Source organism: Apteryx rowi, unplaced genomic scaffold, assembly GCF_003343035.1.
Source record: "Apteryx rowi isolate R43461 unplaced genomic scaffold, aptRow1 scaffold_40, whole genome shotgun sequence".
Classification (NCBI taxonomy): domain Eukaryota; kingdom Metazoa; phylum Chordata; class Aves; order Apterygiformes; family Apterygidae; genus Apteryx; species Apteryx rowi.
Window position 1 is genome coordinate 1,101,234 of NW_020450530.1, and position 27,768 is coordinate 1,129,001.

General features: G+C 42.4%; 1 protein-coding gene across 2 annotated transcripts; it reads right to left on the reverse strand.

The window, feature by feature from the left end:
- Window positions 1–1,792: 1,792 nt before the first annotated feature.
- On the reverse strand, window positions 1,793–27,584 carry SLC5A1 (solute carrier family 5 member 1). Of its 2 annotated transcripts, none has more exons than XM_026075110.1 (15): window positions 27,495–27,584; window positions 25,258–25,329; window positions 17,996–18,100; window positions 15,613–15,672; window positions 15,130–15,234; window positions 10,725–10,830; window positions 10,434–10,514; window positions 9,104–9,324; window positions 8,618–8,753; window positions 7,753–7,860; window positions 6,434–6,584; window positions 5,634–5,802; window positions 3,303–3,518; window positions 2,877–2,976; window positions 1,793–2,010 (listed from the first exon to the last, which is right to left on the reverse strand). In XM_026075110.1, the coding sequence occupies exons 1-15, from the start codon at window positions 27,579–27,581 to the stop codon at window positions 1,793–1,795; spliced, it is 1,935 nt and encodes a 644-aa protein (XP_025930895.1). In that variant the 5' UTR covers window positions 27,582–27,584. The 2 variants fall into 2 exon arrangements, with proteins under 2 accessions (XP_025930895.1, XP_025930894.1); XM_026075109.1 differs by having other exon boundaries at window positions 1,793–2,016; window positions 27,495–27,581.
- Between the last annotated feature and the right edge of the window lie 184 nt (window positions 27,585–27,768).

The following is a 27,768-nucleotide window of genomic DNA, read 5'->3' on the forward strand; positions in this document are numbered from 1 at the left end:
CTTTAAAATACTCTATTGCTGTATTAATTGTAAGAAAATAGTTTGCACTGGTATTTATAACATGTTGAATTGATCTATCCTATGCGAAACATCTCAGCATACTGCAGGGATTTTATTGAAGATCTGAGATTTTGTTTGGGATTCAAGAGAAGAAAAGATACTGTGAGAAGACTGTAAAGTGACAGTGATTAAAGCTGCAGGACTTAGCAGCTTTGTGGTGGAGCATGTGCAGAGACACTATATTAGCTTCCCAGTGAGACTTATTGCAGTCCAGTGCATCCTGCTGCTGAATACCGTGGGACAACACGCTGCACTGAAATGGTTTGAGACCCTGCAGCATGCTGCGATACATGTACAACAGTAACAAGGAATTGTTATGTAGCTTGACTGCAGCAACTGATGTCTTCTTTTTATAGCTGATTCCCTAAAATGCTGAATTAGATGGTAAGAAAGTCTATTGTTTTTTTGTGTTTTGAAGTATCACATCTGTCTTTTCCTGTGTCTTCAGTTGGTTTCAAATATCCTAATCAAGCCAAGACAATCAGACTAGTTTAGCTGATATCCCACAGCTGTGCCTATTCTCCTTCATGAACTGTCAACTCGTGCTGTCATACTTAACCAGCATACAGCATGAATTATACTTCTCAATGCAGCCTTCAGAAGAAAGATTTGTAGTTTTGCAGAACAACAGTGTAAAGTCCTTAAATGTGCTTGAAAGAAAAATGCAAACCCAGCCTTCCGCTGCTTTGAACTTTTAACCATGTGCATGGATTGTTACAGAGTACAGTCCACAGAAAGAGGCAATTAAATAATAATCTGCACCATCCCCACAAAAACCAGGTCCTAGTAACTGTGGGTAGAGATTAATTTTGGCACACCAAGCTGGAAATGACTCCACAAATACATACATACACACACACACATATATATTCACACACATATATACATACATGTATATATATATTTCATATATATATATAAATACACAATGTACTGTATGTATGTATATAATGTATTTTGTATAAATAAACCTTCACATTCAAGTATAGATACACATTAAAACACACAGAGAGGAGCACCTTTTGAAGTTCACCTTAAACAGAGAATCTATCATAAGCAGAATTCTTTTTAGGATTATTGAGATCCTTTTTGCCTAATTTCAAAACCCAGTAAATTCTGATGTTTCGTGTTCCACTGAATACTGAGAAACACAACACAATGAAATATGTCAGAAAAAGTGACAGTAGGGGGAAAAGTGATAACATAAAAATAGACATAGTGTCAAATACACAAATATATACACTTTTACTTAAGGTATCCTGTGCTTGGAGGGAACAAAAGTGATTGTTTATCTTGAATCCATAGAACAGTCCCTGAGTTAATTTTTTTTGTTGTTATTGAATTATTGTAAGGAAAAAGAAATCTGAAAGTTCAGAAAAGGAGTGAAAAATCAAACTAGTATCATCAACCCTTTAAGATTCAGATGGCTCATGCAGCCTTCATCTGCACCTCAGATATGAAATGTATCATGAGAAGAGAGAATATTGGATGGAAATTCTGAACCAGGACTGATACTGGACTGATTCAAAGTCTAAACAGAAATCCTCTCTCTTGAAATCCCAGTAGCCCTGCTCTTTAGACTGTTGAAATTATGATCACAAAACCAATGAATGAATCATTCCAATTTTTACAAACTTAAACAATGAAAATAAAGTGTATCTAACTCTGTAAATTTACAAGTCATTGTTTCTGCTGAACAATACAGTACAATTTTAGAATTGTAATCAGAGGTTTATGCAAAAAAGGCATGGCAAAATACAGCCACAGTCAATAGGATGATGCCATTGATATTCACGACATTTCTCCAAAGTGGCACTTCTGAAGTGTCAGTCAGTTTCTTCTTCATTGCTTCCTCCTCCTCTTTGCTCAGTTTGTGTCCTTTCTGCTGATCTAAGCCACAGAACCAGTTGTAAGCTTTCTTTAAGCATCCTGGCTCTTTTTCATTTTCCTCTGTAACTGGAAGGAATAACACACTGGTCATGAAATGTAAACACGGACCACCACACGTGTTAAAAGATCTCAGTGGCTGAGGACAAGCCTATATTTATTATAGCAGCTCTGATTTATGGTCTTAGCTACATGGGAACAGTTTAGTACAAGTAGAAGAATCAGGTGAATAATGTGATTTCACAGCTCACCTGGAAAAAGAGTGATTTATTATATGTTGCAGGAGGGCCTTTTGCAGCCTGGAGACTTGATCTGGTGTTTGAGAAGCAGGCCACACTGCAAAGCTTAACCCGTTATCTCCATTTTTCAATACTTTAATACTTTTAATCAAAATACAAATAGATGAGTGTGAGGATACTTATGAAAATGAACTTGGCAGCAGAGCCAGAAGCGTGGCAAAGAGAGCAGGTGTTCCTGCCCAGATGGAGGCCTGGCAATTCACTTTCATGCTGCCCAGCACTACATCTTTGCTGTTTCAATCCTGGCTGCTACACACCATTCCCAAGTGAATTCTCATTGTATCATTCCAAGTGCAAGAGTCGCGCACAGTTCTGCCAACACACATCACCCTGACCTACAGCTTCTCCACTGTTTTAGTCCCAGAACTGCCCCCTCACTACACGAAAATGTAGTGAGAATGAAATTTTTCCCTTCAAATCGGCTTCACTTCTGATCTATGCTAAGCTTGATTGAGATTGGTAGAAGGCCCCCTACTAGCCCCTTAAACTTGTGAGGCTTGAAGTTTTGTTACTTTGGGGTTTTTTTCTTTGAATACCAAGCATGTTACTGTTCCTTCAGGAATGAAATAAAGATTCTCAATATATTGATAGCATCTATAGATATTACAACAGAAGTTATTTAGCAGTCACCTGATTCCACATCTTTGTCATCAGGTTTCTCCTGCTCGTCTGCATCAAGATCAATACGTTCCTCTTTGCTGTTTCGCAAAGTCCAGCACAAGCGGTAAAGCTGCCATGAAACAAAACAAGTTTATAACACTACAGTCTTAATACACAGAGACAAGCAAGTCTGGCCAGCACATGAACAAACTATATGACCATAGCATCCCAAATGTCTGTTAAATCAACATCTAAGATTATTATTAGGAATTAGGAATAACTAGGATTATTAGGAATCACTGAAGACTTGTGACAGCTAAGCGAGGACTATTTCCTTTGCTTTCTTAGAGGAACTATATGATTTTTATAGCTGAAATGCCAGGAGTAATAGCGCTGAACACCAATGGTTTCATTGAGTTCCTTTTCCTGAGGAGCAGGAGTGCAAATAATACTCACATGTACGTCAGGAATGGGCTTAGTCATTAGGGAGACTGCCAGGATGATGATGAGGCAAGTCCCAAAGAGAATTATTGCAAAGTAAAGGTAATGAATCCCACAGATGATGAATGGGCAGTTGGAAGGGCTCACGCAGCTGCCAGATCCATAGGCAAACTCTGTAATCATTCTAGAGAGTCCAATTAGCAGCCCAATGATCAGGCCCCAGAAGGCACCCTATGGAAAAGTGACAGAAGTTACCAGAATGAGAGATTTCAGGCACAGAAATAATTCTTCCTGAGTTCTGAACAGTTGCTGGAGGAAACAAGGAGGTAATTACATGTTACACTGGCTTTTGCACATTATTTATGGTTTTTAACCCAGATAATTTCAATGACTGTACTTACAGCTCAGCGTATTAGCACAAGTGAAAGGGGTGGCGACTAGCAGCTCAGAGAAAGAATAAGGAGAGCAACTCATCCAGCTTTTATTAGTAGTTTGTACAGTGCCTTTGAATAGCAATGGTAATGCTGATTATTGTTAAACCTCGGTTATCTGCTAATGCATTCATAAATTGTTTTAGACATGCAAGTAGAGGATACTATGGATACTTGAGATAGGACTGAACCATCAGGCTACTATGTGATATACCTATGCAATACAGTTATATAATTACCAAACAACACCTACAAAGCCAAAATCATTGCTGGAAAAAGAAAGAAAAGTAACTGAAGTTACATTCACTTGGCTGTGGATTTAGCCCAAAGTACAGAGGACACACACAAATGTGTCTGGGCACAAACTGAAATACAGGAAATTCTGTTTAAATGTAAGAAAAAACTTATTTACTGTAAGGGTGATTAACTCTGGAACAGGTTGCCCAGAGAGGTTGTGGAGTCTCCATCCTTGGAGATATTCAAAACCCAACTGGACACGGCTCTGAGCAACCTGCTCCAGCTGACCCTGCTTTGAGCAGGGGAATTGGACAAACTCCAGAGATGCCTTCCAGTTGCAACCATTCTGTGATTCTCTGAAGTCAAATAACTGATGATGGTAGCACAAAATCATAAATCCTGATAAAAATGTTCTGGTTTTAATGCTGATTTTGAGAATAAAACAGTTTTAATTATTCTGTTCTCAAAGTCACAAAAAGGTTTTAAAGTAAGACAAGATGGTTAATTCCATTTCTAGCTGAAAGAAGAATGATTCTGAGCAAGAAATATTGATAAATCTCATAAGCAGTTACAATACGGGAATTTATCTTATGCAAGGTCTCAGTTCTCTGAAGCTTTGATGCTTGTCTCCCCTATGTACCCAAATTCAAAGTGTGCAGTGTACACAAAACTCTGAGGATTCTACTAAATTCTTCCTCAGGTAAAATTCCAGGTAAAGTCAATGACAGATTGCCGTGAATGGCATAAAAATTTACTCCTGTTTGTGAAATTTAGCTGTATTGGGACAGGAAATGGAAAGTCCTCTGTGTGTAAAATGCCTTCTTTTTTGTTCTGTTTTGTTTTGTTTGGATATATACACAAATAATCACTGAACTGGTCCCTAGGGAAAACAGTGAGAAAAAAGTTCCAGCCACACTCAAAAGCAGAGAAGCTATTTCTCTCTCCAGGCTTTCCAATTATATCACATGAGCACCTCAAACTCTGATGAACTTATGCTCCTGGGAACACATCTGAGAGATAGGAAGCATTATTATTCCCAGTATTATAGAAAAGAAACTGCAATTCTGAGTATTGAGTTTTCAGCATGTCTGAGACCCCAGTTATGATGACTGGCTGGTGGTCCCATCAAAGCACACAACAGAGTTGAGGGCAGACCTCTTGCTTTCTGATTTCCTTACAAAGGCTTAAGTACAGCATTTCTCCTTGTTCGCTGCACTAAGAATCAAAATCAATGATCTCAAATCGGGTCTTACAGGCAATGGGAAACAATGACAACGGCAATTTTGCTTAAAAGTCCGTTGACAAAGTGGTCTAGATTAACATGACAGGTGATGTGTTTGTTAAAGCAGTTTGGTGACCACTATCCTGAAAGATTACTTTCAAATATTAGGTCCCTATAAATTATCCACTAATGAAGCTATAGAAAACCTAAGTTTCAGAGCTGTCTAGGAAGTCTAGCAACACAGATTTACCCACAGAGGGTAGAAAGGGTGAATTGTTATCTATCAAACTAGCCCAGAAAATTTTCAAACAATTCATCTCTGAAACTTCAGGCCCTGGGACATGGAAACACAGGGTAACCAGGAAGAAGTTGCTAATAAAAGACACCAGAACAAAAAAACTTTTGCCCAATAGCTAAAGGAACATGCAGCATACCTGTTTCCTAATTTGTACTTACCTGCTCATTGACCCGTTTGCAGTAGATAGCAAGCAGGAAGACAGCAGCAATTGGTGGTCCCAGGTAGCTAGTGATCGACTGAATGTAATCAAAGAGCTGCCCATTTTGAGCTGACTGTACCACAGGAACCCAGGCAATGCTGACACCAATTAAAACTAGCATAAATGCCCTGTAAACACAGCCAGATATTCAATTAGCCACTTGCTTATAAGCATCTTTCAGAAATGAAAGAATCAGCAATTAATCAATAATTTTAATGTTCATTTTGTATTTCAACCAACAAAATCAATGATAACGACCAGATACCGTTGAACAAACAAACAAAATCCAACTTGGATATTGTGTCCGTTAAATATCAGTCAGCTTACAGCTAAACATGTAATTAAAACATGGAGGAATAACTTTTTTCCTTTGTTTGTTATGTCTAGAGATGAATCAATAACAGATCAACTAGAAGAATAGCTACTATACTGATGCTGCAGTATGGTGCAGCGTAAAGCCTGCAAAGATATTTAAAATAGTTCTCTCTGAGTAGCAGTAGGAAATAAATGTTGAGAATTACTCTGGCTATTTCATGCATCACTCAATTTGGAAACAGGGCTTGCAATTTAGATCATACAATACCATAAAGAACGTGCACGTGGGACAACACGTCTGGCCACAGGAGGCCACTGCTGCACTGCATGCACACTGCAAACACAGGTTTTCACCCAGGCACTTAACAAGGCGCTGTTTGGCCATCTGTAACCCACTAGTGCTTGCTACGGTTCTTCAGCTGAGGAAGACTTGGTAACACTCACCTTCCTGCTAACATGAGCTCTTTCTCAGGTGCTCGTGGTCGAATCTTGGTGTAGATGTCCATAGTGAACAAAGTACTAGCACTGTTAAAAATGGAAGTCAAGGAGCTCATGAGGGAGGCCAACATGACTGCCAGCATCAGACCCCGCAGACCTGAAATACAAAGAGACTCCATAGATGAGCTGGGATGGGCGTTCAGGGAAGAGGCCAGTAAGTGGCACCAGCCACAGCGCTTTCTCCGACCCCTTCAGCCCCGCCAGCCGGGGGTATGTCTGGCGTATTTATGTGCTGATGCCTGCCTGACGTTTTCCTGCAATGCAAGCAGAGCGATGTCTGCTGAGCTTTGGAAAAACAGTGTTTACAGCAGTGATAGGGCAACTCTTGAGCTTTTAGAACTTAGATGCTTCTTTTGTGAATGCTGCCTGATTAGACACTGTAAGAAAAAAAAAAATAATACCAAGCAGACTTTCCCCAACAATTAAAAAATTCATTTCTCTTGGTTGCAGTTCAGTGCTCACTTGCTTGTGGTATATTTGTAAACCAGTTGCTTGGCATAAGTTTCTTTTACTGTTTGAAAATCAGGGTGATCTACTTTTCTATGAGGTAGTCAACAGCATACTATAGGCAAGTACTATTGTATTATTATGAAACTATGGGGAAGTATTAAATATCAGGGAAGTACGGTGGTCTGTATAATATTAATCATAATCTGTTCTTGGGTGTTCTGCAGAAGTTTCTCTTCCTTACATGTATACTTAGTTCTCTCTAGAGTGGTGCCTTATTATTGAACAGGCTTTATATGGAACAATGCGCATCTGGGACAGTATTTTCTCCTCTCACCTCGGGGGTTTAACAGAAGAACCGCAGGTGTGTGCCTCCAGCTCAGAAATCCTGACAGAGACGGTCTTTTATAAATCACTGGCAAAGCAGGTTTCTTTTGACCTTTCCAGAAAGGGAGCACAACTACCATTTCATCAGCTCCTGTTTGCCAACTGAGAGCCGGCATTGCCAGCGTATAGCTCTCTTGCACCTCCAGCCACAACAGCTGATGCAGCCTGCCTCTCTGATTGACGGTATGTAGTGAAGACTATCCTCTGTGCACCAGAATGAGCCCAGGTTTTCCGATACATAAGTCATAATAGCACAGAGTTGCTGTGATAATTTACAGATTAAATTAATCACATTAAACAACAGTTCAGGCCCCTAGTTCTAGCAAGAATTTCTGAATCTAAATCTGTGAGTTGGGCTCCCTCTATCACCTGTTTTTATAGTCTGGCAGCCTCATCTTTCCTAAAACAAAAAAACAAACAGAGTGTCTTACCGTTTGGCATAAGCTCTACTACCATCTTGGGATAAGCAATATTTGTACAGCCAACCGGGGTGCCACAGTACTGCTTACAGACTTCAGGCACAACACAAGCCACCACATCTGAGGGGAGGATAACAAGGCAGGGTTACACAAGGTCGTACTATCAACACATTGCTCCCAAATTAGTCGAGTTTCTAAAGTTTATCTCTGTGCTGACCCACTGGATTGACATGCTCGATATCCCCCGCGGGCTGCTAACAGGGAAGGGGGTGAGTCTAAGCCTCCCTCCCCTCTTTCCTCTCTAAAAGGATACTAAAAAGTGCTGCAGGTCAAAGAAAATCAGAATTATTTTGTCAGACCAGGACTGAACAGTACATGGAGAGCAAGTCCAAAAACAATCGAGGATCCCAGCACAAACACCCCTCCAGGCTGAACACCCCTCCTCTGCCTGCTGTTAAACACACCGATGGTTACAGGGAGGGGGAGAGCGGCGCGGCCCCAGGTCGCTCGGCAGCGTCCATGCGCAGCACGTCTCTCTCTCTGTAACTGAGGACCCTCTTTGCCCCCTTGCCAGCAGAAGGTCACCCCTGGGCAGCATTTCTCACTCGTTTAGCCAGAGCGGGGCTGTAGCAAACAGGCCGCTGGGGAGGGACACCGTGAATTCCTGCCCCCTGAGATGGACGGTGACAGCGTTAGCAGAAACCCGGGATCAGGGAAAGGGGAAAGACCTCTGGCTTCTTACCAGGCAGGAACTATTCACGCATGCATGTGCCTGTACAACCTAGGTGACAAGGTGACAGCCTAACAGGTATTTGGGGAAGGACAGAGAGGGGGAAAATTGAGAGAGGCTGGCAGAGATTTGCATGCCAGGACATACCTGTGTACAAAATGCGGCTGATCATTCCAGGCATCACCATGAGAAACATAGGCAAGAGCTTCAGGTACCCACACATGATACAGCCGGCCTTCACATGGGACATGTTCTTGCCAGAGAGACATCTTTGGACAATAACCTGTCAATGAGACATGGCAAGCATGCGTGACTCCTGCTGAGGACAGCATTACACATACACCATGCCAGCTTCCAGGCACAAGGTGGTATTTAGCCTGGGTCACAGCGAGAGCGCCTATTTACCTTTCCTACCGCTAGAAAAAGCAAAAGCTACTTGAAAATCAAAGGATATACTTAAAACAAGTAAAGGAAAATATGCTTTATCCAGTCTATGTTTAAAAGGTAGCACTCTCTTTCAGAAGATGTTCTCAAAGCAGACAGACTAAAAAGCCAAAAAGGAATAAAATATTTACATGAACAACAGATTTTCCAAATCTTCAAGATTTTCAAGGCATATAGCTTCCACATTACCTGATCTGTGCACCAGTACCACAGAGCAAGGATGCTCATACCGAAGACAAGCCCTGGCCATGGCAGATCTCCATTGATGGGATCTCGGAAGATGTGAAAGGAATCTTGCCGAGGAGTATAGCATTTTGCATCAATTGTGATATTTCCATAGGAGACATTGGATGGAATTGCAGCCATATACTTGTTCACGAAAGCTTCATACCCTCCTACTTTGGAAAATGCTGCAAAATAGAAAGTAAAGGTAGTGATAAAGTATTTAATACTGGAAAAAGCTCTAATAGAGCCAGAGAGCTCAAGGAGAAAATTTCAGAATATGGATGTAAAATAGTCTAGCCAGTATATATCAACATTTTCAGAAGACAGTATAGAGTGTTTTACAAGCATTCACACAATCAAAGTGATCTTTTTAGGTTTCTATGCAGCTCTAAAAGATTGGTTTAGGCTCCTCTGTCTCGATATCTTTTATGCATGCCTTGCCAAGAAGTGAAAGGAAGATACAGTATTTCCAGACTACGTTAGCCTAGGGAGAACCAAAGGCAGAGTCTTACCAGATTAGGTCAGTCTGAAGTTATTTCTGTTGTAACAATGGTGGAATAATTAATTTCAATGAAAGACTTAGCTAGAGGAAAATCAAGCGCTGAGTAGCTAGAAGGAAAAGGAAAGGACACTACAAAATCACAGAATTTCTTATTACTACTACTTCTTACTTTCTTATGACCCCTTCCCATTACTTCTGTTTCACAGCATGATTTCTGTTTTAAAATGTATATGGTCTTCTGGACACATATCATCCTATCCATAAACATGCAATTCGTCTCTCTTCTCTGACTGGCAATATAATGGCATCCATACAAGCTACAGGGCTTACTTAAAATGTTGGGGTGTTTTAGCACAAGATAGCAGCTAGGAAGAGGGAAAAGCCATGCCATGTGACCAACAGCCCTTCACTTTGAATCAGAAATTTCATGCACTAGCATCTAAATATCGTTTGAATGATAATCTTCTTGAAACAAGCTACTCTCTGAACTTCCCAAGACTATCGTCATCACCTGCAGACAACTCTGCTTTTACCTCATAAGCCATCACAAGTCCTGTTCTCACATAGGATACTACACTTGACCTTACACATTCCCCTGTACTTTGGAGATGGAAGGATCTCAGTGACTAAAGGGCTTGGCAATACGACAGTTTTCTTCCATGGCGAAGAGATGTATGAACTGAAATCTGCTGGTTGTTGACTTAAGAGGGCTCCACATTGAAGAATCTCCTTCTGTGGGCACTAGGGGATTTGTGGTTGGACATTCCAGTTGAATTCATCTCCTTTACTTACCAAATCCCATGAGAATAAAGGATCCCACTACCATGATAAATGTTTGTAGGGTGTCTGTGTAAATCACAGCTGCCAGGCCACCTAATGGCAAAGAAAAGTCAAGACAAATAGGTTAGCCCCTGCACAAATGCCTCTTTTTCCTTTTCTCACCATCTCTCTCTTTCAGACAAAGACCATAATAAATCACTCCCCTTTCAGGTTTTCGTTTCTCTGCTCTTACCTCCCTCCTGTCTTTTCTTTTTTCTGGCTCCCCTAACTTCTCCAATTTATCAGACTGTTCTACAAACTCACCTGTGATGGTGTAAAGAGCAGTAATAGCGAGCAGAATAATTATGGCCAAATAAAGATTCAGTCCCATAGCCAGCTGTATAAATACAGCTCCAGAGAATATGTCTGCCTATAAAAGGAAAAATGTCACATTAGGGTATGTTTAAGTTCATGATGATTGTATATCACATGCTCAGGATGAGGGTACTGTACAGACATATGCAACTCCCACCTTACAGCTTTGCACAAAAGAATAAAAATAAATGTGCAAAATGCAAACAGAGGCTGTCTTACTACAACGGCCAGTCTCTCCTCTCAGTGCCACGCAGAAACTCATTGCTTTTACTGCAAGAGCTACAACACTTCTCAGAGTATTTCCAGATATTTTTCAATGGCTCATTTAAGCCGGACCCAGAGAGTCATTTCCTCACCACTGTGTGCTTACACACTGAGAGAAAGTTTAATAACAAAATACGTAAAGCCCAAATTATCCTGGATACAGTTGTAAGTGTATCTCCAAGACACGTTATGGTTCTGTTCATTTAATGCTACTCTCAAAGTCTCATATTTTTCCTTTACTGCTTACACACATGTGGCACAGCCGGTCTTCCTCGTTCAGGACAAATGGAGATTAAACGCAAACATCTTTTTTTACCACTGTTTTTAAATTCCTGTCAGAAACATTGGCATGCGTTTGACTAACAGCATATCTACCWGGAGAGGCAGCATTACTTGTGCCCAGGGGTAACGCCTGCACACAGGCAGTTACCRCAGGGTGACTGCCGGGCGGCAGCTCGATGGAGGGGCGAGAAGCCCCACAGGCCAAGCCGTGGGACTCCAGAGCCTCAGACTACCGAAAAGCCACTAGGGCTGTTTGTGTCCACGGCCGGGCAGAAATAAGGCAGCGCAGAAATATTAGAAAGCAGTCRTGCAGTTTGGCTGGCTGGGAGGAAAGAAACCCTTTTCATAGCACTGATCAACTTATGCCCTAGGTCTTTCCTTCACTGCTCTTCGCTTTAGTTTAGCCTACATAGCAATAAATATTAATAGTCCTAAAATTACACCCACAGAAAATTATATAGTTAATTATTTAGCATCCTGAGCAATACATCASCTCCTTGGAACTGCTGAGTTACCTCCCAAATTGCTGCTCCTTTCTCCCAATTAGATTATTCCCTTCCAAGATTTCCTTGTTTCTCCATTAATACTCTTTTATGGATACAATTAAAAGCTTATCTTATCTCTGAATGGAGTAAATCTTTCCTTTGCATTACAGGCTATCTCTCCAAAGCCACGCACATCACTCGGGAACAACTGGCAGAACAGTATAACTAACTTGGAGCCTGCGAGCATCATGGGTGGATCCAGCTGCAACGTTACTGGGGGAGTCAGGGTATGGCACATTCTCTTTACGTGATGTTGAAAACCTTCAACACCACGCAGTTTTAAAAGAAAATTATCCTTCTTCCCCTCCTCCTCTCCTTGTAAATCTGTGCCAATACATTTACTACTAAAATTATGCACAATGAATCTAAAGAAAAGGCTGTAATACATTTAGAAATTCTGGTTTTAAATTTCTGTTTTTCCAAAAGCATTCAAGTCCCTTGTCATAATGTAGTCAATCACTCATCATCAAGATTTTATTTTCACTAGACCACTTTCTTTGGCGTAACTACCAGGTGCAGCAACACTGGTTGTTAGCAAGCGCCTGAAATCTCACCATCATGGGCATTGCTCACAAAGTACGGTATGCTTGGGTAGCATGTACATGTCCAGGCACCTGTGCAACAGAAATCATCTGGGCTAAAAGATCATGTGAGTACTGATCCCAAAGACCCTTGTGGGATGGCTCCGTCTGGGAAGTGATTGATTAGCCCCAAAACAAGGTAAGAAAGCAACAAAAATACACAGAAAACATGCAGGAAAAGAGAGAAATGGTAACAACAATGTATAGAGGTGTGCAAAGGGGATCTGATCATCTCGAGGTCCTAGGCACCATCAGACTGTGCCAAAAACGGGCACAGTCAGGAGTTACATAACCTTGCATAATATATTGTTCATTGGAAAGCACCCTAATAATTACATTATCAAGAGCATTACATTATATTATAATAGAGCAAGGAAGCATCATACAAAATAACTACCCTGGAAACAAGATACTACTCCTCTACAAAAATAAGTGGCAGTATCACCGCCAGTCAAATTGATAGGTGTGACTGCCTGCCAAGGGCAGGGCAGAAAGCCTTCCTTTTGTCATAATTCTTCACTAAGCCCAGGAGATGACAAGGGAGTTTCTGCAAATGCAGCTGTCAAGGAAGTAAAATGCAAATCTCCAAGCTATGTCATAGATTGTCRATACGTGGGTATTTCTGGAGATACAAAGTGCCTCTGAGAAGAGAGGTCTATGTGAGCTCCACATAGCATGCCTACGTCTACACAGCACAGGGAAGCGAGCTATGGTCTGGGACAGGACAGTCCTTCCCTTTCCACTTCTGGAGCTGGTTCATCTGGAGACAATTTAGGCATCTCTGCACAGTGCTGCGTAGCAGGGTACGGAAAAACCTACTGTGATTTCCTCTGACAGTACCTGAAGCCTCCAAGGAATTTGACTGTTCTGTATATTCTGAATAAAATATGGCATGTAAATCAGACACGGGCAAATTCTGCCCCACTGAATATAGTGGCATAAGGCAACGATGCGGAAGATATGCCTTTTTACTACAGAAATCAGAGGCACGTTTGTACATGTGGCAGGCACCATCAGCGCTGTTCTGGGCAGGTGAGGGAAACGGGAGAAATGGCGGGAGGAACCTGTGCATCAGACAGTGCATGGCAGAGAGACCAGGTCCTGTGGCCACCCCGCRCACACATCTGGAATAACGGGGTTCATGGGAAGCCGGGATGAGCCAATGGTAGAGTGGGGAATCTGCTGCTGTGCAGATCTCTTGGCTGCTGCTTTGCTCCGTGGTAAGACAGGACTACAAGAGCAGGCTTCAGCCTCGTGACCACATTACAAGCTTAAACGGAGATCCTGTCTTGCCTGGAAGACACCCCACTGAAAAACGCCACCCCATGACCATGATACAGGCTGGAAATAAAATATAATAAATTCAGAACCTGAACAACACCTTGATGGGCTAATTAAAAACACATATTGCAGAACAGGACTGTGAGTCATTATTTGATTGGATGCGTTTCTGAGCTGCTAGAGTGATTAAGCAAAACAGCAAAAGTCACTGATCCTCTCAAAACCTATGCAAATCCAATTCCGGGCCCAGCCCCACAGTCCCAGCTTGTTTAATTTATAACCTTTGTAAGGCTCAGTTATCATGAAGATGTGAGAATGAGAGCAAAAGGCCAATCCTTTTAGCTTAAATTGCACTATTATCACTCAGCTCCCATTCAGAGGGCAAAGAGTAATCTGCCATGGCAACTTCTGAAAAACAACAGATTGAGGTATGCCTGAACTGTGGACTTCTTCAGATCTCGGTAGTTTTAAAATGTATGGAAAGTACCAGGTCCCTTCACTACCTCACAGCAACATCCACTTACTTAATAAACATTAACTTCATAGTACCTTAAACTTTATAGGAACCACTTATCCACTGAAACAATCTCTCCTCTTCCCTCATTTCACCTCAACTGCTATTAATTCCTTCCCTTGCATTTCCCCACTCCCTTATTTTCTAACCCCTRTTCTATTATTCTCTTTTCTCCATAGTCCTTTCGTTCTTTTCTCCATTAATATTACTGTTGGCATGTTCAAAGGATGATACTAAAAAGGGATAAAGATGAAGTTTAGGAACAAAAATTCCTGCTCCTTGAAAACCCAAGAGCCCTCTCTGCCCTCTGAAACCASGAAGCTTTGCTCACTCCCCTTAGCAGGAGACAGGGCCAGAGGGCTGGAGCGGGATGTTGTGTGCCCAGAACAATGCCAAAAAGGTTTGAGACCATGCGGTTAAATAAGCAGGAACCRTTGTTTCTCGGGGGATTAAAGCAGAGAAAAGGGTGCAAACCGACAAGTTGTGAACTTTTCTTCCACCTGTATCACAGACCMTGAAGCCAACAGGATGCAACACAGTACAAGGTTCCCTCCATTCTAACTTGTTTTAGAGGAAAGTATAAGTAGAAGTAAACGTTAAAAAAAAGAAAAAAAGAAAAAGAAAACACAATAAGCACCTAGAGAAAGACTTCCTTGGGGCAATTTAGAAAGGAAAAAAGCTCTTAGGGCTGTAGAACAGATCTGGATACACAATGTTTCTCACTGGAAGAAAGAAAACCCCAAATCATATTTTTACCACCCTTAATTCAGTCAAGAGCTCCAAATTAGAAACAATTGAGCCATATATGTAAAACATAACATAAATGAGAGCTTCTTTTCTTTAGATCAGTGTAGGATGGAAGAAATGCTTGAAAAAGCTTAACTTACTGAGATCTTCGTGAAAACATACAGTAACAGAGAAAGGATTGACAGGTAAATCTGAATTCGTTTGCCACCAAAACGCTTCTTCAGATACTCTGGCATTGTCACCACCTGCAGAGGGAGAGGCGATAAGGATTCAGACAACGGGAAACCACACAAAGCAAGTTAGAGGAAGTTCTTTGCTGCTCAGATACTGTAAGGCTGGAGGGCAAGGGGAGGGCAGCTGGAGATGCAGTTGCGAGGAACAACAGCTCCAGGAGTCAAAGGAGAACAAGGAGAGAGCACCAAACACTCCTCAGCTCAGGTCTCAGAACCGAGAGCCCTCACTGTTCAAATACATACGGATACAATATTGTACAGTTCCTAACATGCCCAGATCTCTCGTCCTTGATAATGGCTTTGCACTATTCAAGACCTGATCCACAAACAAGAGGTGAGAGAGATTAAAACAGGCAGAATAGAAAATCATAACATTGTGTTTCTACTTACCCCAGCTTTGATGTAGATGGGTACAAACAGCCATCCTAGGACAACCACAAATATCAGAGCCTGCAGCCAAGAAAATCGTAGCTGAATTAGCCTCCTCTCTCCAGACAGCACTCCCTAAGACCATTTCTCAGACCTGAGAGCAGCTAGAGACCACTCAAACCATGCAAACCTGGCTACTGCAGTGGTGCCCCCCCTGCTCTGCCCTTCATTTCACAGATGAAAATCCGGGACTGAAATCCTGGCCAAAGTGTTTGTTAGGTATCACAGAGCCTGGATTTCATGCTGGGTGTCCCAGGGTAGCACATGTGATAATACACTTTATAACAAAACTGCTGATTCCTGCTCTCAGGATTTCCCTCTGTCATCAAGGCACAGCTCCACCAGCAGCATCAGACCACCCCAGCCCTCCTCGGAGCAGGCTCAGGGAGCACCGTGGTTAAAATGAGATGGGCCCAGAAGACTGCTGTTTCTGGGAAATACTAAGGAAGCTGAAGGCAGCTACCTGAGACCTATTTGTTAGCTCCTTGATCCCAGAGCCGCCAGTGCAGGATCTGCTCCCTCTCCCGAATCAGGTATGCTGCAATTATATGTTGTGATCTCTGCTAACTTAGGTATTGGGGAGAGTAGAAATTCTGATACCTCCTTAAATGCCTTCTGCAGTGGGTTTTTGTGCAATGTCCTGACATTTTACAAGACACAGTATGTTACAACACCATATACTGTATAGGATGTACCACATGTATTTTGTAAAGCATTTCATATTTACCACATTACCATTTTGGAATGTATTTTGTATTACATGTATTTTGTGCACTATAGATTCTACTGTATTGCAGTGTCACCACGTTCCGACTTAAATGGCTAGCAAATGTTGTCTCATACAGAGCTGTACATATTTAAACAGACAATATAAAACTAATTCTGTGTTTTAATTATATCTTTTAAATTCTGTCCCTAGACCAAAAACACAAGATGGACAGGAAATATTGGGTCAACTTCTACTGTCATACTAATATAAATTAGAAATAATCCCAGCGGAATAATACTGATACACAACCACCATAATAGTCACACAATATTTCTTTCAAGAGGAGAATCAGATTATAGAGTCTAAAGCAGTATTTCCACCACGTGTATTAACCTGTATATCAATTCCACTCTGTTGTAAGTATTTAATGAACTGTCTGTGTAGCGTATCTGCTCAAACACACACATGCATCATTGCTTTTTCCTAAACAACCTTTATTGTACGCTGTGCACTGATATCAGTCCATGGAGAATCTCCCAGGTGATGCAGCATTAGAGAGGAGCGTGTGTGGAGCAGGATCTGGGTCCTAGAGCTTTGAATGCCATGAAGCTCCAAGCAATGTTTGTTGTGTTTTGTTGTGGTGCAAAGAGAAGGGGAATCAGATTTGTTACAGCATTAGTGTAAGAAAATAGTGAGAGATGACAGAGTAACTGTGCAGGTCTCACAGAGTTTTCTCTTTGCCTTTATCCTTCCCCTTAAGTGGTTATAACATGAGTAGTTGAGTAGTTGACTATTTGAAGCAACTGTCTACTTGTTTAAGGAAAAAAGCCATTCCCTCAGGAAGGTACGCTTCTTTCACTGCACAGAATTAAACCCAAGGGAAGTATCAACTTATGTACACTCTTAAAGTCCTTGGTGTCATGGCATAATCCCTTCCATGAAGGTAGAGTAAGCAGCACAGAGGCAGCCCTATCCACACTCACAGAGGCTGAGAATACAAGGAAATGGGCTGAATTAGCTCACACGAATCATTGCACTGCTGCAGTTAAGACTGCTCCTGGCACCACAAGTAGTTCATTTAAAGCCAGCTTGGATATCTCTATCCTATATTGCAACCATAGGCAGAACATATACCCCCTAAGAATCACGGGAAGGAGAAAGTGGTTTTGGAATGCTGGTCGGTGTGAAGAAAGTGCCAAATTTCTTACAGTTTGTCAGGAAATCAAAGCCTCTTTAACAATTCCTGTGCAGCAAACTGCCATCAAAAATACTATGGACTACAAAACTGGTGCCTTCCTCCAGACATCCTGCAGTCTGAAAGTGCTCTTTGTAAGTACCTGCAAAGTAATCAAAAGGCACATACAAAGAGAATCCACCAATTTCTTTGGTTTAAATGTTCTCTAAAAAAATTTTATTCAATAGAAATGGGTCATCTTCACCCAGTGACAAAGAATAAGGAAGAAAATGAGCAAAATAACAGAGGCCATTGGCAATTACCATTACCGGTCTATACAGAAGCAGGCGTTGCCAAGCACAGACTTTGACAGCCCTAAATTTTTAGACAATGTTATCTTGATTAACCTCTGCAGATAATCCTGATGTCACAATATGTTCACTCAAAAGCATGCCACTTACATTCCACTCAAATCCTCCGGTGGCAATTCCTCCAGCTGCTCCTGTTCCTGCTAGGCCCACAAAATGTCCACTTCCAATGTTACTAGCAAACAGAGAAGCACCAATCTGGAAACAGAAAGGACAAGAAATTTAGATTTTAGGTATTTGTTTGGTATTGAGGACTCATGCCTATCTACCAGGAGAAGATGATCAGAATGACTGACAACCATAATCGCCTTGACCACTTTCAAGATTCCCTCTTATTTTCCCCTCTCAAACCTGAGACTCCAGCCATCGTCTTGACAACAGTGAGGAATGAATAGGACATTGCATAGAAGATCTCCCTCCACTTGAGGCAAACAGGTTGGGGCACCAATGTAGATTTTCAGATATTTGGAAAACCTGACCAACTGGCATTTGGGTGGCATCCAAGTGATTAGGGGAGATGACTGACCTGCCTTGCTCACAGGAGAAATGATCCATGCATACCCGTTTGTCATACTGGCACTCCCCAGTTTCTATTAAGGTTCCACAGACTGTAGGACTAAGTGTATCATCAGTAAGAGATGTACAAACTTTGTCCTTGGTTCCCTTCTGGTCAAAAAGTATTAAAATAACTGAATTAAATTCTGGAAGCTGAAAAGTGTGTTTCCAGAAGATACAAACAACAGCTAATCAAGGACTTGCATTTAAGGAATGTGGACATTTCTAAGACCCTCAAATCTTGCACTGATCCTGCACACGGAGCAGCGGGGAGAACAGAGCAACTGCTGATCAGAGAAAGACACCCTCCCCTCCCCCCCCCCCGAAAAAAAAGGTTTATGCTGGATTACAGACAGGCAGGAGAGGTTCACAAAAGGGAAATTGTCCCCAAAAGATCTAATTCTTCATCAAATAACTCGGACAATGGGAAAAGATGAAGAGAAATGAAAGCATTAAAGGCAGCAGAAATGCCAAACCGTAATCTACAGGGTCAGAAACTGAAGTAGGCAGGGTGAGAACTTGAGCGAGGAAAAGAGGTTGGCATGGATATTGTAAGCAGAACATGTGAGCTGAAGTGGTTCCGAGAAATGAGTGAACTGCTCTTTATTCACTCCTATTTGTTCCATATGCCCTGAGAGTGACAAAGGAAAAAAAAAAAAAAGGAAACTGAATTAAAAAGAAAAGAAAAACCTACAGAACGTAGGTGAAAGAAGCTCTGCTGACCAGTTTATAATGCTTTTGTTTAATGTAGACCCCTCATGTTGAAAGAACCCAAAATGTCTTTAAAAGCTTATTTAGAAGTTTAAATCCAGGAGCCTGCATCTGGCATGCTCTCCTTACGCACTCATTAAGGGTAGGCAGCTAGGAAATGTTTACAGCTGCCTTACAAAAGGGAGAGGTATTCCTTGTCTGCAGTCACTAGGAGATGTTTAGGGTCCTAAAATGTATGCAAAGGGAATAGCTACAAATTCCCAGGTCTGCAACCACTGCACTGAGTTCCTTGGTGTAGCAGTAAAAATAAAGGCAATTCTGGGAGCACAGGGATGCTCGTCTGAGGCTCAGGGGAAGAGGCAATCACCACAGAAATGCACCTCTGAAGATCAGACTTACTCTACAGAGCCATCCCACAGTCAGGAACGGCACCTACACTCCTCTGCTCACAAACCCCATCTCTAACGACAAGATAGGGTTTTCTCCCCCATTCTGTATGCAAGCTATGCTGTACAAAAACAGCTCAGCAGAGGACTCTCTGATTTCTTTTCCAAGCTTACTTTTTCCTCCTTTTCTTAGTCTGATCTCCTGATTTCTCCCAGTCTTTGTGCAGACAAACAGTTCTCTCGCTGTGACAGGGAATTTCTCTCTCTGAGTTCACTCAGGTCTGGATTTCTACACGCGTTTCTAGAAGTCAGTTGTGCCCTACAGAAATGTAACCTGTTTGTCATATCACAGATGTTTCTACAGGAATGATAAGTGTTGTAGCATTAGTGAACAAGCCAGAAAGTTCACTGGTGTTAACAAAAACTTTTGCTTCTGCCCTCCTTGTGACATCAGCCGTGTTTTCCCCATAATGACTGTGAAGAAACAAAGACCATTAATACTGGGCATCAGTAATGTCGTCCAGGGTTTTCCCAGAGATGAATAATTAAACTTAAATCTAAGTTATTAGAAATGCAATCACCAGCAAGGATTAACCACATTAATCTCTGATTTTATCTAATGTGTTCCCCCTCCCACTTCAAAAGCTTAAAATGTACTGTAAGCAGATTCAAGTAATAAAAGCAGCTAATGACAAACTCTGAGAACTGGCAGCTATAGAAAGCGTTGGCTCCCTGCCTGAAAACACAACCCGGGACATCGTAGCGTTCTCCGACACTACCGTGTTCCCAGCTTCACCCAAAGCACATCTGTATTTTAAGAAAAATACAAAACCAGACCAAACCAATGCAAAATCACCAAGATGTCTGGGGCTAGCACAAGGACAAAACAGTGTGAACGCACATATCTATCCCCTTCAGTTTCTAAATTTTCTTTTCTGAATTAGGGTAGAGCCAGTGCAGTAAGTGTAAGCACAACACATAGTAATAATGGATGCAATTTAAAAAATGTTTTCTGTCGTTATGTATACAGGGAGGGGTAGAACTCAGCTTCAGAACTGGAAAAATATATACTATTCTGAAAACCGCAGCACAGTTAAAGCAAGAGGAGCGTTTAGCAATTGTACTCGTGCCCTGCTGGCTGCTGAGGCCAGAGAGGGAAGAGGTTGCCAGCGTGCCACGGCAGTTTAAAGGAAGAGGGCAGAGGGCAGAGGTGCTGTGGGCCCAAAACGTCTTGCTGAAGAACTGACTGTTGCAGTATTTTTATAATGAAAAAGCCGATTACTGAAATTGCCTAATTTGCCATTGGTAGGTGCTGCAGGTCACCAACGCATGACCTAAAGAATGTGGTTTCTCCAAAGACTGCAGATAAACATTAACACTGCTCCCTCCCCACCAGGCCGGCATCAAGGGCCGCAGCGCTCCCAGAAGCAGCGATTACTTCTCTGCGATCTGGGCGGCAGGATGGGCTTTTCCCCCGCGCCGGGTGAAGGCAGGGCGTGCGCGGGAGGAGGCGCCGYGGCCCGGGTGCGTGTGCTCGGCCTGCTGCTTTCCCTCGGGAGCCCCGCGGGAGGGCAGGTCTCTGTGGGAGCTCTTCCAGGTGYGCGGCCGTACCTCAGCGAGGACGGGCTGAAACCAGGGGACGACAGGGGGAAACCATTTTCAAGAATTGTTAACTGTTCTCAGCGAACACGTTAAGTGACTTGATTTTACAAACCAGGTCTAGGAGGAAACAAGACGATGAAGGTTGGCTGAAAGGAGCAAAATCTGGCGAGAGGGCAAAAAGCTGAACCAGCCCGAGACAAACGTGGAACATTAACTCCTTGAAAATCCTTTAAGAGGTCAGGTTTTAACAGGCGTTCTCTGTTCAGGAAAGTACCATCGCACTGCGGACAGATGACGAGCACTGTGTTTTTCCCGTGTTATTCATTAATCGATTCACCTTGCTCTTTTCATGAACTTGGGATGCGCAGACATCCTGGCACTCGCTGTTCCAAATCGTATACGATGCACTTTGTAAATCAGTGGTCACTGCAGCAAGTTTGCAGGCTCTGTGGCTTGAGCCTTTCCACGGCTTTAGACCTTCCCGTGTCAGAGAGGCGTCCGCATGGAGCCCCTCCACAGAGGGCAGCGTAGAGGCTCCCTCGCAGCCGTGTGCCACCCCTAGCCTTGCTCTGTGGTGTCCCTTCTCCTGTGGATCACCTGCAGGAGCTGCTGCTCATACCACTCTTCCCTGGGCAAATTCCGCATTCCCCTKTTTGAGGACTACTCCTTTACGGTGCTCATGCTTTTCTTTAATTCGCATCTGTTCCCTGTAGCATGTGGCTTTACCCAGACTGAAGGGTATTACCATTACTTACTATTCAGGAAATCCTTCTAGCTACAGCTGAACTTCAGATGCCCAACAGATACTTTTCTGCTCCACTAGCAATTGTGCCTGGGGAGCAGTAAAAAGAGTAACTATCATAACCTTGTGCAGACAGTTATGTCTGCAGAGCTACAGAACCTGCAGAACCAAATTCAAAAGCAGAAAAGTCTCAAAACTGAAGTTTTTAATATTGTTCATGAAGCCTTGTTAATCCTGAGAGATTGGCTACTATTGAATGTGACTGTTTTCCTGTAACAGATATTTAATTTCATAAAATAGTAGAAAGTATTTGGCTGAACTTAACTCCTCCATCTAATACAAGAAGTTAAAATTCAGTTTGCAAGGCCCATGTTATAAAGCTGGCAGTGCTCCTGAACTTCTATTTTTTTGCAAAAAGGCCAGTTGGTTCTGAGTATTTAGAGAGCCATACATGTCTTTCCTGAAGACATTTCCCTCAAAGCCCAAGAGACTGGAAGCAGTTTCTTGAACTCTTTCCTCAATTTTTGTAAAAAGCCTGTGGAAGGGACACAATTTCTCGCCATTAACTCATGGCAAATTTAAAGTTCCAGTAATCAGTGAGAATGTAATTATATATCTTGATCTTTAACTAACCATTAGAGCTACTGAGTCAACTCATCCGTTGCACAACAGCAGTGATTCCAGCAAAACAACACAGAAGTGGCCCACCCAGAACAGCCAAAGACCTGTAGTGCACTGGACTCTGCAAAATACTGAGCAACCTTCACGGCCACTGCTGGAGCCACCTGTCTGAGCCAAAGCTGGACGGATTCGGACCAGCGTAACCAAATTGCTCCTGAGAAATTTCAATGAGAAATTGAAGCACACTCAGGCAAAGTGACTGACAAACATTTTCACATGCAAAATTATCAAAAGCAGGACTAACGTTGAGTCCTTGACTGCCTGTCTCCTCCAGTCTACTAAACCACAGCTATTACATCATTTAAGTGAGCAGAATCCCTTCCTGGATTTGTCAGTAAGAGATCCCAAATATATCACTAACAAGCCTCTTTCCATTTGGGAGCAGCAAAGCTGCCTGTGGCTGCTTTGTAGAGCGCAGAACATGCCACGACCACTGAAAAATACAATCRGTATAAGCCAATTCAGTTTGTAACAAGTTTCTGGAAGTGTTTTTCCCTTTCTCTCTGTTCCAGAAAGCAACCAATTAAGTGGCAAGAGTCATTACCCTGAAATCACATACACATGATACATAAGAGCCCACTTACAAAACAACTTCCCCCACCCTGTCTCTCATCTACAGACTGTGGAAATATATCTGGGTTTTCCAGAGCTACTTCCCACAGAGCTAATTCCCAGGTTACAGTCCCACCTGGCTAAGTCGAAGCACAAAAGTAGTGAAAACATACACGTAACATCAGCTGTGGCAGAACTGAGATGACATCTTTGACCGAACTTTCTATACTTTCATTGGCTTCCTAGTCATTCCAGCCCAGTTTGCACGGGGATGGATGGATGTCCTATCTACCTGCTTAACAGTGGGAATAGGTGTTGAAATCTCTTTTTATCCCAGGCAAACTCTGACTTGGTATTTACATTGTGATTTGAGTGTTTGCCATTTGTTTATCTTAGGCGATACCAGGAATCACAACAAGAAGGTTTTGTTTTTATGGTCCAGAAAGACGTTCCTGGCATTCCAAAGGGAGGACTGAAGGGCTGCCCTCAGGGCGGCAYGAATGCCCAGCGCTTCACCCCTGCGGAGCTCCCACAGTTGGGGCAGGAGGCGAGATGATCCCAGAGGCAACCGCTGCACCGTAGCTCATCCCTTCTCTCCTCTCTCGGGAGGAGGGGAGCTTGCTGCAGTTGTTGGTTTTGTGTTGCCGGAGAACTGGGTGTTAGATAACATTCCCTGGGTCTCCAGGGAATCGCTAGGGACAGGAGGGTTTTTATAGTGAGCCTTCCTGGCCTTGCCTCGTTCATCTGCATGTACACCCGCACAAAAGAGTAGCAGTTCATTTTCACCCTTGACAGGTGCATAGAATCGCACAAGGTTAAAAGCAGCCCACTGGTTACACTGACAGTTAAACGAAGTAATGTGTTTTTTATTCTAGAATTATGGAATTTGCCTTAAAATACTTTGGAAATTTCTCTTTCCTCAAGCTTCCTGTGGAACCTGAATTTTCTTAGACCTGCTCTACCAAATAAGGACACCTTCCACTGCTTTTAGCCTTTTAATCTTTTTATGCCATTAAAATGGCAACCTTGATCCCTTCTAAAGGCAGACAGCAGCTCCCTGAAGCACAAGAAAACTGAAATAGATGCAGGCATTTCTGCAACCTACTTTGAGAAAATCTGTAAATTTTCAGAGAACAAATATTTACTCAATTCTTTTTCTCTCTCCCCTGATCCTGTAACTGAATCCATATGGGTGGCATTTTCAATCAAAAATCTTGCTGAAGTGCAAAAACATTTTGGGGAACTGACTGCAATGTCAGGAATATTCAGAATTTCCATCCAAGCACATGGAAAAATGGCTTTAAAAGTGCCACACTGGTGACACAGAAAATGCAGATTTGTCTAAGTTTTCTGCTTTTCCAGGAAGTCACACTGAACAGACTCTCTATGGTCTAGAAGAAACAGATGAATGTTTCTARTAGCAGTTCTGCCAGAGGCCTGCTGGATGGCTGTGAACATGTTGCTTACTGTCTGTGACTCGGTTTCTCCATCTTTGAAGAGACTACAGCTTCACAGAAGACAAACTCAATGTAAATCACAGATAATCTTTAAATTTAATCATTTACATTTAAATTTATATTTTATCAATAACTTATCATAATCTTTCCAGGATTTCATCTTTGTACAGACCAGAACTTTCTGCCAAAAGTGAAAGCAAAAAAGCAACATCAGGAATAATTTCAGTAAATTAATTCTTCTCTGTGATAATCTCACAATGAGCCAGCTACTTTGAGTGCAGTGAACGTAATAAATTCAAGACATTAAAAAGTTTTTAGGTGGGCTGAATTGCAAAGCACTGGATTTGTCTACACCGCCATCACCAACGCACCCAGGCTCACACAAGTTAGCCTTGCAATCAGAGCAGCTCAGGGCTCAGCAGAGACAACTTCCCCAACACTTTTCCCTACTTATCAGATGACTTTTGTAGTGCAGTTAGCACTATATCACTGTGCTTAGGGAGAGAGTTTAAAGTTGGGCTGGATGGGTCTACACTACATAGTCGTCACAGGCTTGACAGTACTGTAGAGATACTTAATATTTAGGGACTAGGCATATTTATATGCAAGTGGCTGCACATACATGCGCATACATCTATTTTATATACACCCAGAATGGATAACACTCACCGGCCACCACACCATGCTCCGTCCAGCCAGGAAGAATCCACCTACTGTTCCTCGGTTGGTTGAGTACATAGCCTGGAAAGAAAAAGAAAGAATGATTGAATCATATTTTCAAGTCTAACAGGCAAGTTATACAAAGACTAATGATAAACAGCTAGGATGGAGGAGTAAAACGTGCATATTTTGTGGGATAAACTGGAAGACATCGACACAATTGGTATGAAGAACCAGCCGATGATGAAAAAAAGAACACCGTTGAACAATGATTCCTGTATCTATCTCTAAGTTAACCATTCAAGCTTCATTGCTTCAGCTTTCATTACAGTAAAACCAAAACATTAAAATAAAATTAAATGAAACAAAAAAATTGATCATCCAACCAGGAGCTCAGTGAATAAATTCAAACTCAGGTAAACACTTCATCAGATGAGCAAACCCTTTGATTTCAGACCCACAAAAACTGATTTGTAAGTTGCAAGTTCATGCAAGTGAAAAACGAGCGTATGCAGCTTTTTTATTTGATATTATGCAGCCCCAGCAGATCTCTACAAAGATCTGTTTTCTTCTTGTGATATCAGCAATACAGCTGATCCTCTCTGCAGTTCAAACAAAGAAGCCAATAAAAATTTCCTTTTCACACACTCATTTTGTATCTGTTGGGGATGGGCATTAGAGAGAAGCTTCCTCCAATTTTTGTTAATGACCCCGATCCAAACATTGGATTCCCATTGTCTCCTCCAATAGGCTTTGGATAGGCAAATAAAGGGGGATGACTTGAGAATTAGCCAATTTTTTTATTCAGATATAGAAGAAGGGAAGTAAATACAATAGATTTATTTTTTCACTACACACAACTGAATAAGTATTTCTCTCATAAAAGAGGATATTGTTGCTGGAGAGAAGCAGTTCCAGGAATTGCCAGAACACCCTTGTCTGACACGCCACCGATCAGCCCTTTTCTGACGCAGAACTTTAACACAATGCTCAAATACAAACAATAGCCAGATTTCTGTGGCAAAGACACAGTTCCCTCCCACAAGCTACCAAGGTCTTCCAGCATCCTGAAGCTTCAGATTTTTGCTATGCTTTTAGCACAAACTACCATGGCTGTGGCCATTTTGCATCCCCAAAGTGCTGAACAAGCACATGCACCCGAAAAGTGTGGTGCTTCTCAAAACATTGCCAGGCTGCTAGAAAGGAAAGTTTGTTTTGCAGCTGACTTCTCTGTCCTGTGAGAAGGACTCATGGGTTGCTTCTGGAAAGCATAGGATGTCTCCTCTCATGTCTGTCTCAGCTTGTCAGTGGTCAGGTGCTTCATCAGATGGCCAGGAGAGCTTGCCCCAAGGGGAAAGGGTGCTCCTCAGAAAGAGCAGCAGCTTCTAAATTTAGTGACATTCCACTGTTTGCACTTTTATAAATCACTGTATTGGCCTATTATCTTCAAACACTTCAGCGCTGCGGTTAAGCCAGTAGGATAGTATCTGCACTGTGCTTTGTTTTAGGATTAGGCGCCGAGTTTTCCCTTGCATATTCTGCATTGCCTGGATGGGGGCAGGCGGCAGGTGTGCTTAGCTTACAAACAGAAAATCCTTGCCATCACTTGCCACCCCTGAAACTGCCCCTTCCTCGTAGTTTCCATGGCACTGCTCCCTGCAGTAAGGGCCACGCTGGCAAAAAAGCCGTCAAAATACTGCACTCAGATGGCACCTACAATCTTGACCCATTTTACTCCTCCACTGGGAGCGGTCTGCAGTCCCCAGTTCACCATGCAGGCACCGTCCCAGCCTTACAGTTACATCAGGGTCATCAGCACAGACTGCCCTTCCCGCTCCTCAGCTCCACCTCCATTCTTCTCCCCACAGCTCCCGCTGCTCACCGTTCCCTACTGCATCACCTCACACCACCAATTCCCACTGCAGTCCCCTGTTCTCCATTGCCGAACTCCATCTATTTGCTTCTAGCCTGCTTTCCAGTAGGGGTTTGGGAGGACCTGGTCTTCATTCATCAGCTCTCCTTTCCCACACAGACCCCAATCAATCCTCCACCTTCCCCACTAGCTCCATTCACCCACCTGAATGATCACCTCCCCAAGCCACCCTCCCTTCTCCAGTAAATTTTCCCCACCAGCTACCTGTTAGCTATCTCAGTTAAACACCAAGCTCTTTATATAACTACACATTTTAATTTACTGAATCATTAAGCAGAAATAAAAAATAAAATAAAATAAAATCCAAACCTACCCATAGTCCCACTGCCAGGACTACCAAAAAATAGATGACAATAACAGAGATGTCCGCAGGATTGTTGATCTTTTGGTAAGAGTCCATCTTGGCTGCTTCTCTGGCTTTCTTCTTCTTTCTCTCCTTATATGCCTCTTGCAGAGTTCAGGTTAATGATAAACTGCTGTCATCCCCCTAACGTCTTATATAATATATAACTTCAGATTCACTTGTCTCCCATGGGACGCAGGTTGAAGCTGCTGCTTTTCCTCGGACAACGATTCCTTCCCAAATA

Bases quoted from the DNA above. Each gene is read 5' to 3' on its own strand.
- SLC5A1 (XM_026075109.1), bottom strand. From the start codon at position 27,581: ATGGACTCTTACCAAAAGATCAACAATCCTGCGGACATCTCTGTTATT. The intron at 18,101-25,257 runs GTGAGTGTTATC...TTCTGTTTCCAG, and splicing joins GGAGCATGGTGTGGTGGCCG to ATTGGTGCTTCTCTGTTTGC. The intron at 15,235-15,612 runs GTAAGTAGAAAC...CTCCCTCTGCAG, and splicing joins CCATCTACATCAAAGCTGGG to GTGGTGACAATGCCAGAGTA.